General features: G+C 39.8%; 1 protein-coding gene and 1 pseudogene across 1 annotated transcript in view; one reads left to right on the forward strand and one right to left on the reverse strand.

The window, feature by feature from the left end:
• Positions 1–1,275: 1,275 nt before the first annotated feature.
• Positions 1,276–18,166, forward strand: part of LOC131483219 (cytochrome P450 3A6-like) — a 60,028-nt gene continuing 43,137 nt past the window's right edge. The window contains exons 1-4 of the mRNA XM_058680731.1: positions 1,276–1,346; positions 3,419–3,512; positions 4,446–4,498; positions 13,588–13,687. Coding sequence (XP_058536714.1) covers positions 1,276–1,346; positions 3,419–3,512; positions 4,446–4,498; positions 13,588–13,687 — 318 coding nt within the window. The remainder of the gene's footprint in view (positions 1,347–3,418; positions 3,513–4,445; positions 4,499–13,587; positions 13,688–18,166) is intronic.
• LOC131483256 (large ribosomal subunit protein uL18-like) lies at positions 10,657–11,380 on the reverse strand (annotated as a pseudogene).

An 18,166-nucleotide genomic window follows, 5' to 3' on the forward strand; every position in this document is an offset into this window, starting at 1 on the left:
CAGCCTTTGAAGGTAAGCTTCAATATCAGATTAAGGAACAAGATTTCCCATCCATAATAAAACCCCCACCTGACTAAGAAGTTGGATGGTATGTTCTTGTATCCCTTTTGTCCCAAAGAAGTAGTTCGAATTGTAATTTTTAAAGATCTGGGTGTTGGCTGTGCTACCTAATCTGATATCTGCCACAACCTTCATGGCTAAGGTGGTTGAGGTCCATGTGGACATGTGGGCTGTTTTCTTGTGTTTTTGTCACACCCATTCATGAGATATATAATCTTCCCGTAGAGAGAACCAAAGTGAGTGAAATCTAATCAGTCTATTGTAGGACTTTGAGTGCACACAGCACAGTCTGAACTGATGGAGCTCAAGGCAGCCATGGTTCCATCTGGTCCAGTCTTCAGGAACTCTTGTGGCAGCAGAATCCTGTTGGATCACCCACAATGTACAGTGATGTGGACTGAGGCCATGATAGCTCCTCTTGCTTTGGTAATAATCCAGGAATATACAGTGTTTTCCACAGGGTCACCAACAGAGAAAGGGCATACAGGGTCCAGCAGTACTACCTGATTCAACCAACCTGTTGAGACACACCATGACAGAAGCCAGGGACATAATTGAGACTAAGACCAGGCCATGCCTTTGAGATGCTTGTCATGTGGTAAAGAAAGCACAGGTGGAACTGACAGTGATACTGGAGGGCAGGGAAGTCAGTGATCCAAATGTGTGTGTGGAACTGATGACACCTGGAGGAGAGAGTGCTTTGCGTGTTAGAGGAGATTTGTGAAGAGTGTTGCTACCTGGAGGGTTTCTATATATTTTCATGTTTGAAGGACCAGTAGCCTTTTATGGGCAGGGGGTCATTCTATCAGAGAAAGCTTTGTGAGTAAGATTTCTTGGTGTGGGTTGTTTGTGTGGATTTCAGATTACTTGAATGTGGGCAGCTGTAGAAAGGAAGGTAGCTGGGGAGATTTGCTGTCATAGTTCATTAAGGTCTTTTTTTTTAATTGATTTGGCACAGAACATATACTTGACTGAGATGACTGAGGTGTGTCTAAGATTCTTTGCCAACTGCCAAATTGGAGAGAGTCCCAGATTGCAGGCAGGGCACAAGTAAATATCCTATTTGTTGCATGTCCAGCTCCACCTCATTCCCCAGTCACCTTGATTGGATCACGGCTTACAGGGCAGGGCAGCTGTGCTCACACAGCCCAGCAAAGAGCAGCACACACAGCTTCAGGGAACACTCAGAGGAGAGAGCTGCAGCAGTGAGTGGCAATGGACCTGATGCCAGACTTTTCCTTAGAAACCTGGGTTCTCGCGGCTACCATCCTGGCATTCCTGTATCTGTGAGTAGCTGTCCATCTGATCTCTCTTGTAGTCTTGCATCTGGAATGGTAATGAGGCTTGTCTTTCATTCATCTGTTCTGACGATCAGAGGGGAAGATGTCCAAGTGCTGGGTGATACCAATAGAAAGGTAATAACAGATTTCAGTGAGACTACTGACTTATCTCAACCCATCCAGTTCCCAACCTCTGCCTGTAGGAAGTGTTAATGGCATCTGTTACATAGAAGAAATGCTGATTGACTCTCAGTTTGACTCATGCTGTGTAGTTAGGATTCAGTTGAGATAAGTTATAAGAACATGTGTGCCAAGTGCAGGGGAATCCTCACCCAGGGCCTACACTCCAGAGATTCTGAGGGAAAAAGTTGACTTGCACTGATCTGCAATAGCTTTACCTTCTGAGTCTGCATCCACACTGCAGGAGTGTGTGTGTGGTTGGCTCTTGCGTTTCTCCCTTCCGCTGCCTATGCATCACTGACACAGAGCAGTCCAGAACCCCGGACTTCAGTGGAGGCTCAGATTCAGTTCTTCTACCCCTCTGTGTTCCTGCCCTGGTACTCTTCTACTGCTGCCTGGTTCTTGTGATTTGACTCATCAACCCTGCACTAGGTGAAATGATTTTCAGAGAAGGGCAGACTAGGCAGCAATCTTCAGGTTTCTTTCCCTTATTCTTCACAGTTTCTGTGAAGTTAACAAGTTGGCATTAGTATAGAGATTTATTTTCCCTCTAATGTTCCTCTTTAGGTAGCATCAAGAAACCAGAGCGCCACCAAATTCACTTTATATTTTCTTCTTAATTTTTCTTAACTTTCCTTTTAGTATTGTTTATCATTGAGAGGGATCCATGTTCATATGGGTTCTGATTAGGGTGAGAATTTGAGGCATGGAGGAATGTGTGTGTGACATATTTGTTAGTTTACTGTGTTTGGTTTTGCCCTGAGTCTGCAGTGGAGTGGGCAGCAGATGCTATTCCTTGATGTCAGACTACCTCAGAACCCTGGGATAGGGATCTGTCCTTTGATGATGCCTTAGAGACCCACAATTGCGGAAGAGTGCCTCAAGGGAGTTATTTCAGTAGTTCTAATACTTCTGAGAAGTTTTTGGTTTCGTTACTCCAGTGTTGAGAAAATCTTTCCAAAGTTTGTTGGTTGACAAAGTCTACCTATTGCATCCACAAACCTAGGAACATGATGCAATGTTTGGCCAAAATTGTCCAAATTGTTCTGTTTTCTGTGCTCTGATGAGTCAGTTGATATACCCTGCTGCCCTAGATGAATTTTCTCTCATGACCCTGGTGTGCATCTGGACATGCTCTCGTCCACAGAGGCATCCGTAACTGAGGTAGTCCAGTACCAAAACATGTGCTTCAAAGTACAACCATGCACCCTGTGATTTTCCTGGAGGTCAGCGTCTGAACCTAGCAGTTTCTTGGGAGTCCCCTAAGAAATCTCATTTTGATTACCTCATTCTTGACTCTTGTGTTTATTTTACAGTGCAGGTGTGCTATGTCACCTGCAGTAGCCAGCACACATACCATACTGTTTGGTCAGTTCCAATTTTACCCCATCCCTCGTGTGAGTTGATGGGTGCTGTGGTCCAACCCTGCCTCATGCATGCCAGTGGGTTATGCAGACTAAGTGATGCAACCTCCAAGACCCCCACAAGGACTGCCCTCAGCCATGGTTTTTGCAGTCTTCTGCTGCAACCTAGCCTTTCTCACTCCACAAGTCATCTGGCTCTCATGAAGACTTATGGGTGATGTGGTTTAGCTCAGAATGCCCCACCTCCACACATAGACCTGGTTCTTGTGCACCAAGGTTAAAGATACATCCCAGCATGGGAGTGTTCATAGTTCCTAAATCAGGGATGTTCAGAGCACTGAATCCTGTACCTTCCTTGAAGTACTGCCGTCCAGTCTAATATGACTCACAACTAGTTCTGACGCCTGTCAGCTGATGCCTGGCCCATTCTCAGATGAACCCACACACAGTGTCAGCTCTTATTGTGATCTCTGAGCAGGTTCCCCTTCTTGTAAACTATTACCCTTGTGACCTGACTCCTCCTTGACTTTACAGATATGGCACCTCTACACATGGCCTTTTTAAGAAGCTGGGCATTCCTGGGCCAACACCGTTGCCTTTCCTAGGTAATATCATGGGCTACCGCAAGGTGAGTGTCATTTGAACTGCTGCCTTTTCTTCATGTATTTGCAAAGAATGTTGAGTTTTATGAAATGAAGTTCTCAGGGGAGAAGGTTTGAATTTACCCACTTTCTGATGGATGTGTGGATCACAATATCCATGACTACACTTGATCAGAAGCTGAGAAGTTCAACTGAATCCAGGCCTTGCGAGCAGAATAGAGGTACCCCGTTAGCTGAGCCATCTCTGCAGCAGCCTAAAATGAGAAGGCAGGGACAGATATGGGGCACAGATACTCAAATATGGGAGAGAGGTGTCTTAGGTACTGTGCTGGAATGCCTGATCTTGTGCCGTTATTATAATACACTGGTGCTGTGTGTCAAGCTGGTATTTGTTACTCTTTCCCATATTGTGCTCTCAAATTGGAAGGTGAGTTCACATACATTCTTTAATCAATGCACTTTCTCCCTCAGGAACATAGCCAAGAGTACAAAAGAAATTGACTAATATCTTTAGTATCTTAAATCTGTCAGAAGTCTAGAAAGTTCACAAGATCTAGAGAAGTGAGTGGATTCATCCTGGGGAACCTCACAGTTTTCCCCAAGTCTCAGTTTCCTCATGTGTGCATGGAGAAAACTACTTGCTGCTCTATGAAATATTTTGAGACCATAGAGGCCCAGGAAACAGCTTCATGGTGACAAGGGTTACATAGTTTCTGTGGACCAGGTTTAGCCACAGGGTTTCCACAGTATTCAGGGGAAACTGAAGAATTCTTTGGAGTTCTCCACTTCAAATATTGTCTCGCTTTTTCTCCCAGGTGTCTCTGAATAGGAGTTTCTGGATAATTAGATAATAACATATTAAGCTTGTTGCAGTTGTATTTTGCTTAGTTTTCTTCAATTGGAGATCAAGTTTACTGATTTTACAATAATAATCACATTTCATTTTATTTCCCATTCAGGGTGTGTGTGATTTTGACATGAAATGTTATAAAAAATATGGAAATATGTGGGGGTGAGTATTTGGAAAGCTTCCTTGTTCTCGTGAGGTACTCACTGTTGTGGGGACAACCTTAGCTCAGAGCCTTTTTGTATGAGGATATCCAAGGTAAAGTTCTGGAGGTTTGTCCTAGGAAGGACTGCATACGCTCCAGATATGGGTGTCTGAATTTGGTGTCATTGTTGTAGGTCATCACTTTTTTCAGCTGTTGTTGTTGAACCAGGGACCCAAGTCTGAACAGAGTCTTGCTGTTGCATATTTTGGTTGCTTATAGATCCTTAATTGAGTATAGTACATTTTTCCTGGACATTGTAATATGTCTTTGTACCTGTGTGATAACTTATCTTCTTGGGTTAATTCCTTTCAATTAAAAATCTAAATTCTGTTACCTAAAGATTATATTTAATATGTGCTTTTGAAAGAAGGTTTATGGGTGGGGCTGGCATTATGGTATAGATGATTATTCCTCCACCTGTTAGTGCTGGCATTACATATGGACACCCGCTTGTGCCTAGCTGCTCCACTTGTGATTCAGCACTCTGCTGACTGCTTGGAAAGCAGTGAAGAATGGCTCAATAAGTTGGGGCCCTGCCCACACATGGAAAACTTTGAAGAAACTCCTGGTCCAATGTTTGCTTCAGCTCAATTCTGACCATTGTGGCCATTTGGGAAGTAAACTAGAGGATGGGAAACTTTCCTTTTTTTGCATTCCTTTTCTCTGTGCAAAATATGTCTTTAATAGATGAATGATGAATAAGTGGATAGAATTCTTGAGAAAAGAAACAAGTACTGAAAGGTACAAATAAATATGGTGTATAATATTATATAATTATGTAATGCATGTTTATATACGTGTATATTAGGGTGACATATGGGGCATCCTTTTCCGTTTCCAGGTTTCATTCAGCAGAGAAAGTGGTTTAACTGATGTGCTTGGAATCTATGAGCAAGCTGCAAAAGTCTGCCTCTTCCTACATTTTTTTTTTAATTTCACATCTTGTCTTATCAAATTCTTATAGCTGGTCCAGGGCCTTCTGAGGTAACATGGCCTACAAAGCTATTTTGATCTGATGAGAGAACATGAAGCACTGGATCTCCTTTCACTCAATCTTAAATTTCCCTTGCTGGATTCAGTACTTGTCTATCCTAGATGATTCATTTGCCTTTGTATTTCACTTGCTTAATACCATTTTCATAAATTGAGAGACACACAGAGAGAAGAGGATCTCTGCCATTTGTTGGTTCATGCCACAAATGTCAGAGAATGCTGGGGTTTGTCTGGTTGTGGATATGGGCAGTAGATGGGAAGAACCAGGAACATATTCCAGATCTCCCATGGGGGTGACAAGAAGCAACCCACCTGTGTGCCGACCTTCTGCAACTCAGGGTTTTCTCTGGCATAATACAAAATCTGGGGTTGGGTTTGAACCTAGATCTAAGAAATGTTCTAACATTCTTTCAAAAATATTTATTATAGTTTCAAAATCATAATGACAGAATCAGAGAAAAAGAGGTTTTCTATCTGCTGGTTCACTGTGTAAGACCAAATAGATTGTATGAGGCCAGGGAAGGCCAGGAGCCAGGGGGTTTATTCATTCTTCAACAGAGGTGTCAGGGCTGCTAACTCATGGGCTGTCTTCTGCTGGTTTTGCAGGTTGCTATGTTGGAGCTGATTCTAATGTTTAGCAGCTTTTCTGGTGATGACTTTCAATTCCTATGCCACCATACCAGCAATCTAGCATTATTTCTATGTGTGTGATCTTCATGATGAATTATCTAGTTTTTTTTTAATTATAAATTTTATGGTACAATTATGTAGGGTCTGAGATTACCTACCCTTGAAACTCACAACCCCTGACTAATTATACCATATTTTTGCAATAGTGTATTTATCCATCTCAAGAACATATGGTGTTTGTCCTTTTGTGATTGAGTTATTTCACTGAGGATGATGCTGTCTAGCTGGGGGAGTCTAGTTGCTAATGGTTTAATTTCATTCTTTTTAATTATCCTTGGAGGAAATGTACCACAGTTTCTTTAACCACTCCTCTTTGGATGGGCATCTGGATTGTTTCCATGTCTTTGCTATTATAGATTGTGCTGCTGTAAATCTAAAATTACAGACCCTTTTCTCATGCAGTTTTCATTAACTTTGGGTAAACTCCTAGGAGTGGGATATCTGCGTCATATGGCAGATTTATTTGCAATTCTTTAAGCGCCCTCCATACTGATTTCCATAGTGGTTGTACTAGCCAGTACTCCCACCAGCAGTGAATGTGGGTACCTTTTCCCCCACATCCACACCAGCAGGTGTTTTTAGTAGAGTTCTGAATGTAGGCCCATCTGACCGGACTTAGGTGGTACCTCAATGTTGTTTTCATTTTTATCTCCCTGACAGCTAGGGAGCCTGAGCATCTTTTCAATATGTCTGATAGCCATTTGGATCTCATCTTTTGAAAAATGTCTGTTCATTTCCTTTGCACATTTTTTCACGTTTTTGTTGTTGTTTTTGGGAGTCTGGGAAGAGGGCCAACCTTTGCCAGTTAGAACTATCTGGCTCTGATTTGCAAATCTATGGGCAGAACTACTTAATCAACACCAGCACATACCAGCTCTAAAATATGAGTAACAAAGAGAGTGAAAGCACCTGCCAACCACAAGGTGGCAGCAGCCAACAATGACCCGACCATCTGGCTGGCTGATGGGCAAATTAGAGTTGGATGATGTAGATCCAATAGGGTGAAGTGCAAGGACAGATTACAGGAAAAGAAAGGAATCTGGCAGTTGGCAGGGGGAACATGGAGACCCTCTGTACAGAGGGAGGTAGCAGTGAGGGTAGAGTAGTGTTGCAGAAAACAGAGAGCACAACAGTGGCTGGTGAGCAGTGATCCAGACCCCAGCAACAGCCAAGGACCCAGCAATGGCCACGGCTAGATTCTTCTGGCTGCCAGGTAATTCATCTTACAAATCAGCACTAAGCAGAAGAATTTGTCAACCAGAATAGCAATGTCAAAAGGCAAAAGAAGAAGAAGAGGAAATATGAATGTTAGTGAAGACTCTTCAGCAAAGGAGAAAAAGATCTGCCCACCCTCAGAGTTAATGGAGGATTAAATGGAATACACAAAATTCAGAAAACTGATTATACAGTTTTTGAATAGCAATGTGAAGTACATGCAGGAGTTCAAGGAATTTAAGGAATATGTTCCATAGGAAATATCAGCAATGAATCAAATGAAAGCTGATATATCAGAAATAAAGAACACTGGAGCAAATTAAAAGTACAGTGGAGAGTCTTAAAAAATAGAATGGATGAAGAAGGAGAATTTCAGAACTGGAAGATATTTCCTATCAGTATGGGAGAACAAACAAAAAGCTGGAAGCAGAGGTGAGTCAAATTAAAAGGAACATTGAAGAAATGAAAGATACTATTAAAAGGCCCAGCAAAAGAATTATGGGACTACCAGAAAGGTGCAGAATGAGAAGCTGGGATTAAAGGTGTAGTCCATGAAAAAATGCATGAAAGCATCCCTAATCTGAAGAGAGATTTGGAAAACAAGATATTTGAGGTTAATAGAACTCCAAACAGAGCTGATCAAAAGTGAATGTCACTGGAACACATGATAATTAAGCTCTCTTCAGTCAAATAAAAGGAAAATCCTTCAATGTGCAAAAGAGAACAACAACAACAAACCAAGTGGCCTGTAGAGAAATCCCAATGAAACTGACAGCTGACCTCTCAGAGGAATCACTGTAGGGCAGAAGAGAATGGAGTGATACATTCCAGATTCCAAAAGGAAAAATTTTCATTCCAGAATAACATATTCCATAAAGCTCCTCTTTTTATTTGAAACTGAAATAAAATTCTTCCATAGTAAAGAGAAACTCCAAGAATTTGCATTTTTCAAACCAGCCTTACAATTAATACTCAAAGATGTTCTTGCGAAAGAACAAAGGAATAACAGTTACCAAAACCAAAGACAAATGTGGAGAACATCCCACTAAAAGCCTAGAAGAAGACTATTTCAAAGAACAATCCAAACTTCCACTTATGAATATTAACATTGAATGTAAATTTCCTAAACTCATCAATCAAACGCCACAGATTGTAGGACTGGATCAAAAAACAAACCACATCTATCCACTGTTTACAGGAGACTCAGCTCACCAACAAAGATCAGAGGAAACTGAAAGTGATCAAAATTCCTCATTAACAGCAATAGACAGATCAACGAGAATGAAAGTCAGTAAAGCAACAACAGAACTCACTCAAACTCTAGAACCAATGGATTTAGTTGATATGTACTGAACCTTTCATCCTACAAAGAATACACTATTTCTTATCAGTATATGGAATGTTCTCCAGAATTGACCATGATATAGGCCACAAAATAAGCCTCAGCAAATTTTAAAAAGTCAAAATTATACCATGCATCCTCTCAGACCATCATGGAGTGAAGGTAGTGACCAAGATGTCAAAATACCAAGGACGACCTGTAAATACATGGAGACTGAATAATATGTCACCAAATGAGCAATGGGTTACAGAAGAAATCAAAGGGGAAATTGAAAAATGTTTGAAACAAATGAAGGCATCAACACAACATAGCAAGACTTATGGGACTGGCCTGGTGGCATGGCCTAATGTCTAAGGTCCTCATCTTGAACGCACCAGGATCCCATATGGTCACTGGTTCTAATCCTGGCAGCTCCACTTCCCCTCTATCTCTCCTCCCCTCTGTATATCTGACTTTGTAATAATAAAAAAAGACTTATGGGACACAATCAAGGCAATGTTAGGAAGAAAGCTCATCTCCAGCAATGCTTAAATTAACAAACTAGAAAGGAACCAAATAAATGAGCTAACCCTACAATTGAAGGGTTTAGAAAAGCAGCAGCAAAGCAATTCCAAGAATAGTAGGACAAAAAATGAAATAATCAAAATAAGAAAGGAAATTACCCAGATAGAAACCAAAGGAACTGCACATAAGAACAATAAATCAAAGATCTGGTTCTTTGAGAAAATCAACAAAATAGACTCCCTACTAGTTCAACAAATCCCAAAAAGGAGAGAGAAGATACACATCAATAGCATCAGAGATGAGAAAGAAGATACAACAGATACCTTGGAAATACAAAGAATCATCAGCAGCTATTACAAGAAAATGTATGTGAACAAATCAGACGACCTAGAAGAGATGGATAGGTTTTTGGACACATAAAATCCACCAGAACTAAATCAAAAAGCAATTAACAACCCAAATAGATCTATAACATGGACTGAAATTGAATCAGCAATTAAAGCCCTCCCAACCAAGAAAAGTCCCGGACCAGATGACTTCATTGCTGAATTCTACCAAACTTTTCAAGAGAACTTACCCCAATCCTCCAAAGCTTTTCCAAACAATAGAAAGAGAGACCATCCTTCCAAACTCTTTCTATGAAGCCAGCATTACCTTAATACCACAGCCAAAAAGAGAAGCAACAGAAAACAGAACAACAGACTGATATCCTTGATGAACATAGATGCAAAGATCCTCAACAAAATACTAGCCAAAAGGATGCAACATCACATCAGGCAGATCATTCACCTGGACCAGGTGGGATTCATCCCAGACATGAAGGGATGGTTCAACATTCACAGTTCACTACATGTGATACATCACATCAATAAACTAAAAAAAAATAAAAATCACATGATCATCTCAATAGATGCAGAGAAAGCATTTGATAAAATTCAACGCCGCTTCATGCTGAAAAGTATAAGACAGGCATAGAAGGAACATTCTACAACACAATCAGAGCAATTTATGAAGAACCCAATGCTAGCATCATGATAAATGGAGAAAGATTGGAAGCCTTTCCACTAAAATCTGGAACTAGACATGGACGTCCAGTCACCATTACTCTTCAATACAGTATTGGAAATCCTTGCCAGAGCTATTAGGCAAGAAAAAGGAATTAAAGGATTCCAAATTGAAAATGAGGAACTGAAAGGATCTGTATTTGCAGATAACATGTTTCTCTATATAGGAGAACCAAAACTCAGTTGAGACACTACTGGCTTTCATAAGAGAATTTGGTTGGGTAGCAGGATACAAAATAAATGAACACAAATATGTGGTGCTTGTGTATAGAAATAATTCCATGGCTGAGAAACATATTGTAAGTATTGTCTACTTAAAAATAGCAGAAATCTTTGTGTATTGAGAGAATTGCTTCTTGTAGGCATCTTCATCCTCTTCCATTAGGTAACACATGTAGTCTGCAACATTCTGCCCCATGATGTGCTTCCAATGTTCTTCCGCATTAAACTCCTTGATTTCAGAATCGTAGCCAGGGAATCGTTAGGTACTGTAAGAGATTGACAGGCCTCCATCCACAGCTCCCTTCAGGGCCCCAAACACTTTATTGCCATGGTGGTTCTGGCAAGGCCTGCATCCAGATAGCAGGTGAAGGCACCAGGCTGGCCGTCAAGATTTTCCACATTTTATTCATCTCCAATCACCTCCACTTGGCCCTCACAGATCTTGTCCATGCCAACCTATTCAGAAGCCTGCGAGGCTGCAGCAGGCCAGCACAGTAGGCTGCAGCATAATTGGTCAGGTCAACCTTCACACCGTAGTTTGGCAGTTCGTGTGCATAGCTGCACAGACTATCATATCCCCTTCAATCCAGGTATAAGCAATCTGGCAAAGACATCTCTGTTACACGAACGATCATCCTGTATTTGGGTGTGTTACACTTATTCTTATCCTGGATCACCAAGCGTTTCCGAGCATAGTAATCAGTTTTGCCCTCTGGACGTCGTCTAAATTTCACTTGGTATCTCTTAAAATAGGCCTTGTTCTTAAGAACTTTAACAAACCCCTTAGCGCAAAACAAAAACAGAAGGTCAATGTTTTAGCTTATGATACTTATGAGCAAAACATGCAACAAAGTAACACTCAAACCTCAAGTGCCAGTCCAGACCAACTGCCATGTTGTGTCAAACCCACTTCTACTTTCCATCTGTCACACAGAGGGATCCGTCAATCGCACACAGCAATCACATCCTGAGGAACAAAAGGACCTGCAGTGGGGAAGACATGATGGAAGAGATGTATAAGAAAGCCCAAGCAGCTATACGAGAGAATCCAGTGTATGAGAAGAAGCCCGAGAGAGGTGAAGAAGAAGAGGTGGAAACGTCCCAAGATCTCCCTTGCCCAGAAGAAAGATCAGGTAGCCCAAAAGAAGGCAAGCTTCCTGCACGCTCAGGAGCAGGCTGCTGAGAGCTAAATCAAACATTTTCTATGAAGATTTTCCTAACAAAGACAATAAACTTTTTGACACAGCAACTCTTTTGTGTTGCACTCTTGTTATGAAACTCTAGGAGGCATCCTGAGGTGCATATAGAAGTAGAGCTGGTAGTTCTATTCAAGGAAATAGAAAACCTTGGCTGTGACTCCCATAAAATTTGCACCTATTTCTTGGGCTTCTGTTCTTCCTGACAGGAGGTAACTGTCTCAGATTTTACGAAGTGCAGCAGACTAACGATCATTTGGAAATGTTTCTTCCATATATTTATTGTGACCAGATGGTTAGTTGGGAAGAAAGAGTACCCTCAATGTACAAACCTAAGGCATACAACACTGGTGCTTAACCTATGGCTTTGAAGGGAATTATGGGCTGGACTGTGATGTAGATTGGACACCTTGACCTGACCCGGTCAAAGCTCCAAGAAGATGTTGCAGTTGGTGAAGATGTTAACAAATGCCTGCCAGGACCTGCATGGGAAAGGAGCATATCAAGTTGGCAGGAACAGAAATATTAGATGAATAAATTTACATGCCACTTTAAGAACTAGCCCTTTGTTCCACAGGAAATATGATTTGGAAGTGGAAAACTACTACTAGTCTATTAAATTCAACCTTGCACATTCCCATAGCTCGATTTGGTAATGGATCTGAACTGGGTCAGTGATCTTGGATGTCAAGTTTTGAAGAGATAAGGTAGTTGAAAGTAAAACACACCCTTCAAGTGTAGGATAATGAAAGATTACATTTCAGCCACAAAAATGGGTAATTATATATCAAGTAGAACACTAGCTTGAGCTTAAGATCATGGAAAAATCCAAAAGCTTATAAAATAGATTACTGAGGTTAAAATAATTATATAATAAATCATGCTATTAAAAAGATAGCGGAAATCTTAAATACCTAGGTATTAGTCAATCCAAATATGTGGAAGACTTTTGCGATGAAAACCATAAAAGATTAAAAAGAAAACAGAAGAAGAAATTGCAAAATGGAGAAACTTACCATGTTTTTGGATTGGCAGGATCCAAATCATCAAAATGAATATATTACCAAAAGTGATGTACAGATTCAACACAATCCTAGTCTGAATTCCAACAACATTCTTCTCAGAAATGGAAAGGATGATATAAAAGTTCATCTGGAAACACAAGAGACTACGGATACCCAAAGCTGTCCTGAAGAATAAATTCACGCTGGAGGGATCACAATTCCAGACCTCAAGCTACAGAGCAGTGGTCATCAAAACAGGTACAAAAACAGAGAAGACTACTAGAATGGGATAGAAACACAAGAAGGGAGCCTACACATGTATAGCCAACTAATTTCTAACAAGAAAACTGAAAAAGATCCAAGAAAAAAGCCTGGTCTATTCAACAAATGCATTGGGGACAACTGGACAGCAGTTTGCAGAATTAAGAAGCAAGACCCACACTGTCACATTACACAAAAATCAGCTCTAAATGGTTCAAAGACCTAAATCTACATTCAGAAACAATCAGACTATTAAAGGAAAACATAGGAAGCACTCCTCAAGAAACAGGAACAGGGAAAAGTTTTTTAGAAATACTATTTCATTGTTATATGCATTTTCTTTACTTGATTTACCTTAATTTTTTGAAGACAGGAGTGTCTTCTGTGGTTGGAATCTTGTTGTATATCTTACTCTAACTTGAACCAGGAAAGGATGTCACTTTGTGTTGTACAAAAGGGTTGTAAGAAACATAAGCTCAGGATCAAATTGGGCTGGGCTTGGCTGTGGCTGCTGCATCAGGTTTGTCGTGTTTAACCATTTCTCTTTTCCCATAATAGATTGTTTGATGGTCGGCAGCCTGTGCTGGTCATCACTGATCCAGAGATGATAAAAACAGTGCTGGTGAAAGAATGTTACTCTGTCTTCACAAACCGGCGGGTAGGTTTCAAGTTTAAGTTTTAATTGTTAAGCTTTTGTTCTTAAATATTAGATATTCACAAAATGATCAGGGAAGATTTATGATTGCTTCATTTTGTTTTTCTGGGTAACACTGTGTGAAACTACAAAATTAGTGTATTTCTCCAGTAGCAGGTAGACAACAAACTTTATTCATATTTCATGTTTCACCTCTCTCTCTCTTTCACCCTCTGTGTGTGTGTGTGTGCATGTAGCTAACCACATGAGACAGATGTGTAGATCTGCATAGCTAGCAGCACAAACTGATAAGAACTCTTCCATCAGAAAAAAATCAATTTTACTTTTTGTTAGAGTGACAACATGTTTCTTATCTCTTATTTTTAACAGATTCCTTGTAAGGTTTTTTACTTTTTATTCAGAGGAGGCCAATTTCTTAATTTTACCTAAAGTTCATTTCTTCAAAGTTGAATGAAATAATATTGAAATTGAAAAAAAAATAATTAAACTGTTTTTTGATAAGTTTTAGTTGGTGCTGGGTTCTCCCTGCCCCCATCCAGGTTTCATATCCTCTCCTTCTTTTTCCCATCCAGTCTCACAATGTGTGTTTTTTGTGAATTTCCCCAAGTCCATCATGAATGTCTCCCAACCCTTTAGGAGACAATGTCCCTTTTAGCATTTTTGTTGGTGCTGCCCACAAATAACAAACATCTGGTTCTCATTGTACCTTCATTAGGGCCCTGGGATACAGAATGAACTCACAACCACGTGACTGACAGTTGCCTACTTGCCTTTTGTTCATTGTGCTTTTGATATCAAGTCTGAAAATTCTTTCCCTAGCACTTCTGTGTTTTATATTTTATGCATATAATCTATTTTGACTTAGTATTTATGTCAGGTGTGAGGTTTAGACTACTGTTAATTTTTGGACTATGTGCTACACAATTGTTTCAACATCCCTTTGCTCACTTCATTGAACTGATTTATCACCTATGAAAATCAGTAGTGATTGTGTGGGTCTAGGTTTCATTATCTGTTCTGTTGGACTAATCACTCTGTCTAATCCTCCAATAATACCATAGTGTCTTGGTTATGGCAGCTCTATAATAGGCTTACCATGTAGTGCGAATTCTCCCACTTTATTTTTCAGGACTGGCTTAGCTGTTCATGTTCTCTTGTCTTTCCATACAAACACAAATATAGGACAGCTCATTTTTATCTACAACAAACCACAGATAAACTGTGCTAGAGTCTGTGTCCTTAGACTTGTGAGTCTGTCAGTCTATGACCATAGCATGCCTCTCCATTGTGTTAGGTTTCTTGGATTCCTTTCATTAAAATATTGCTATCAGTATATATTGTCTATCCATCCATCTATCTATCTCTATGTACATATGTTAATTTTTTACCTAAATTGCTTATATATATTGGAAATGATTGCAAGTATGTTTATCTTATATCTTCATACCTTTAACAGGAGAGTGATTTCATCTGAATTCTGACTGATGGGAATGGTAAAATGTTGAGCTTCTCCATTGCATTGTATATTCACTAAAAGTCTTTTCTTCCACTCGTTTTTTTTTTTTTTTTTTTTTTTTTTTTTGTAAAATGGCATCTTTTGTTAAAAAACAAAAAAATCAAGATGAGGAAATTTGCCTGTATTTCTGTGTTTTAATTATTTTTTGTATAATGTTGGAAATGCTCATTTTAAACAAACAATAGCTTTAGAAGATGGAAAAATCTTCCTAGAATTTTGAGTTTCTTGGCCAGTCTCAGGATGGTCTACATAATTCTTTCTTTTCCTTTTCTTCTTGTGGTGATATTGAGAAAAATGGACTTCCGTAAAATCTCATAATTTCTTCAGAATAGCAAATAAGTTTATTTTTTAATGACTTACTTATTCTTCTTTGAAGGGCAGATTTTGCAGAGAAAGAAGTTGAGATGGAGAGGGAAATCTCCCATTCACTGGTTCACTTTATAAAAGGCTACAGCAGCCAGAGAAGATTTAACCAAAGCCCAACTCCAGGAGCTTCTTCTGGGTCTCCCATGTAGGTGCAGGGGGCAGATGACTTCATCATTCTCTGCAGTTTCTCCAGGTTATATGCAGGGAGCTGGATCAGAATGCTGATACAGGATGTCAAAGCTGATATAGGTTGTCAGAACTGCAATGAGTGGCTTAGCATGAAATGCCACATGCTGGCCTCACAATAGGTATCGAATCTGAGAGATATTATCTGCTTTAAAAAATTTTACAAATATGTAAGTTTTTTTGGTTACCTATAATGCAATTTTTTTCATTCTACTGCATGGTATTTCAATAAATAAGTGCAGAATCAATGGATCAGGTAGTTAATATTTCTAGTCTTTAATTTTGTAAAGAACTTTCATTAAATATACCAGAACTCTCTAACTGAAAGGGTAGTGATGGCAGAGAAAAAATGAGAAAGTGAAAGAGAGTAATAGTGAGACTTAGAGCATGAGCATCCATCCATTGGTTCACTTCCAAATTACTGTAATTGCCAGAGCTTGGCCCATTTGAAGCTGGGAGCCAGGCACTTCTTCTGGGTTTTCCACATGGATGCAGGAACCAAAGTATTTCGTTCATTCTCCACTGCTTTCCTCAGCCATTAGAAGGGACCTGGATCATAAGTAGAGTAGTAGGTGCCCTTATTGGTTCCTGCTAACACTGTTCCTTCTATTTTCTTATATTTTGTTTAAGCCAGGTCCTAAGAGTTCTTCTCTTTCAGGGTTTCATTCAACAAAAAACATACATTATTGTGAACTATGGATGTGCACTCTACTATCGATCCATAAATCTTATTCTGACACAGTGTTATGGTGCCTGCCTTTCAGCATCCTTCTCTGTTTCCTCCTGCAGTCCTTCAAAGCCTGCAGTAATACCACGTTGTGTTCAGAATGGGCTATAAACCTTGTACCCATGAGAGAAATATTTGGTGTTTGTTTTTCTGTGTAAGGTTTATTGGGCTTAGAATAATAAACTCCTGCTACATCCATTTTACTGAAAATAACAAGACTTCATTGATGTTTTAATTTGGATTTCCCTTATTGCCAGGGAACTTGAGCATTTTTTCATATGTTTATTTGCCATTTGGGTTTGTTCTTTTGTGAAGTGTTTGCCCATTTCCCATGCCCATTTCTTGAGCAGCTTGTTTGTTTTGACATTTTGGTTGTTTTGTAGCTCTTTGTATATTCTGGAGATCAGCCCTCTATCACCTAAGTCGTGTGCGAAGATCTTCTCCCATTCTGTGGGTTGCCTTTTTACTTTGTTGATTGTTTCTCTAGCTGTACAGAAGCTTCTTAGTTTGATGAGGTCCCAATTGTTTATTTTGGTCTTGATTTCTACTGCATTTGGAGTCTTTTTTAGGAAGTGAGGGCCTACCCCTAAGTGTTGCAGTGTGTTTCCAACATTTTCTTCCAAAAGTTTGAAGGTTTCTGGATGTAGGTTTAAATCTTTTATCCATTTGGATTTGATCTTAGTGTATGGTGAGAGATGTGGGTCTATCTTTTTGTTTCTGCAGGCTATCAACCAGTTGTCCCAACAGCATTTATTGAACAGACCTTCCCATTTGCCTGGGTTGTCGTTTGTCTTTTTGTCAAAGATTATTTGGCTGTATTTGTGTGGGTTCCCATCTGGTGTTTCTATTCTGCTCCATTGATCTTCTTCTCTATTTTTTTGCCAGTACCAGGCTGTTTTGATGACCACTGCCCTATAGTATGTCCAGAGGTCTGGGACTGTGATTCCCCCTGCTAGCTTCCTGTTCTTGAGAATGGTTCTAGCTATTCGTGTTTTTTTGTTTTTCCAGATGAACCTTTGAATCATTGTTTCCAGATCTGTGAAGAATGTTTTGGGCATTTGATTGGAATTGCGTTAAATGTATATATTGCCTTTGGCAGTATAGACATTTTAATGATATTGATTTTACCTATCCAGGAGCATGGGATGTTACTCCATCTTTCTAGATCTTGTTCAATTTCTTTTTTCAGTAGTTTGTAGTTTTCCTCAAATAGGTCTCCAACATTTTTGGTTAGGTTAATTCCCAGATACTTCATGCTTTCCTTTGTTACTTTGAATGGTATCTTGCTGGTTAGATCTTTTTTCAATTTGGGGCTGTTAGCATACACTATGGCTGTTGATTTTTGTTCATTAATTTTGTACCCTGCCACTCTACCAAACTCTCGTATAAGTTCTAGTAGTCTCTGTGTTGAGCCTTTTGGCTCTTCCATATAAAGAATCATGTCATCTGCATATAGTGAAAGCTTGACTTCTTCATTTCCCATTTGGATTCCTTTGATTTCTTTTTCTTGTCTTATGGCCTCAGCGAGTACCTCTAGAACTATATTGAATAGCAGCGGAGAAAGCGGACATCCCTGTCTTGTTCCAGATTTCAGTGGGAAGGGTTCCAGTTTTTCTCCATTCAGTATGATGCTGGCATTGGGTTTTTCATATATTGCTTTGATTATGTTGTGGATTTTTCCATCTAT

Source organism: Ochotona princeps, chromosome 24 (assembly GCF_030435755.1).
Source record: "Ochotona princeps isolate mOchPri1 chromosome 24, mOchPri1.hap1, whole genome shotgun sequence".
NCBI lineage: Eukaryota > Metazoa > Chordata > Mammalia > Lagomorpha > Ochotonidae > Ochotona > Ochotona princeps.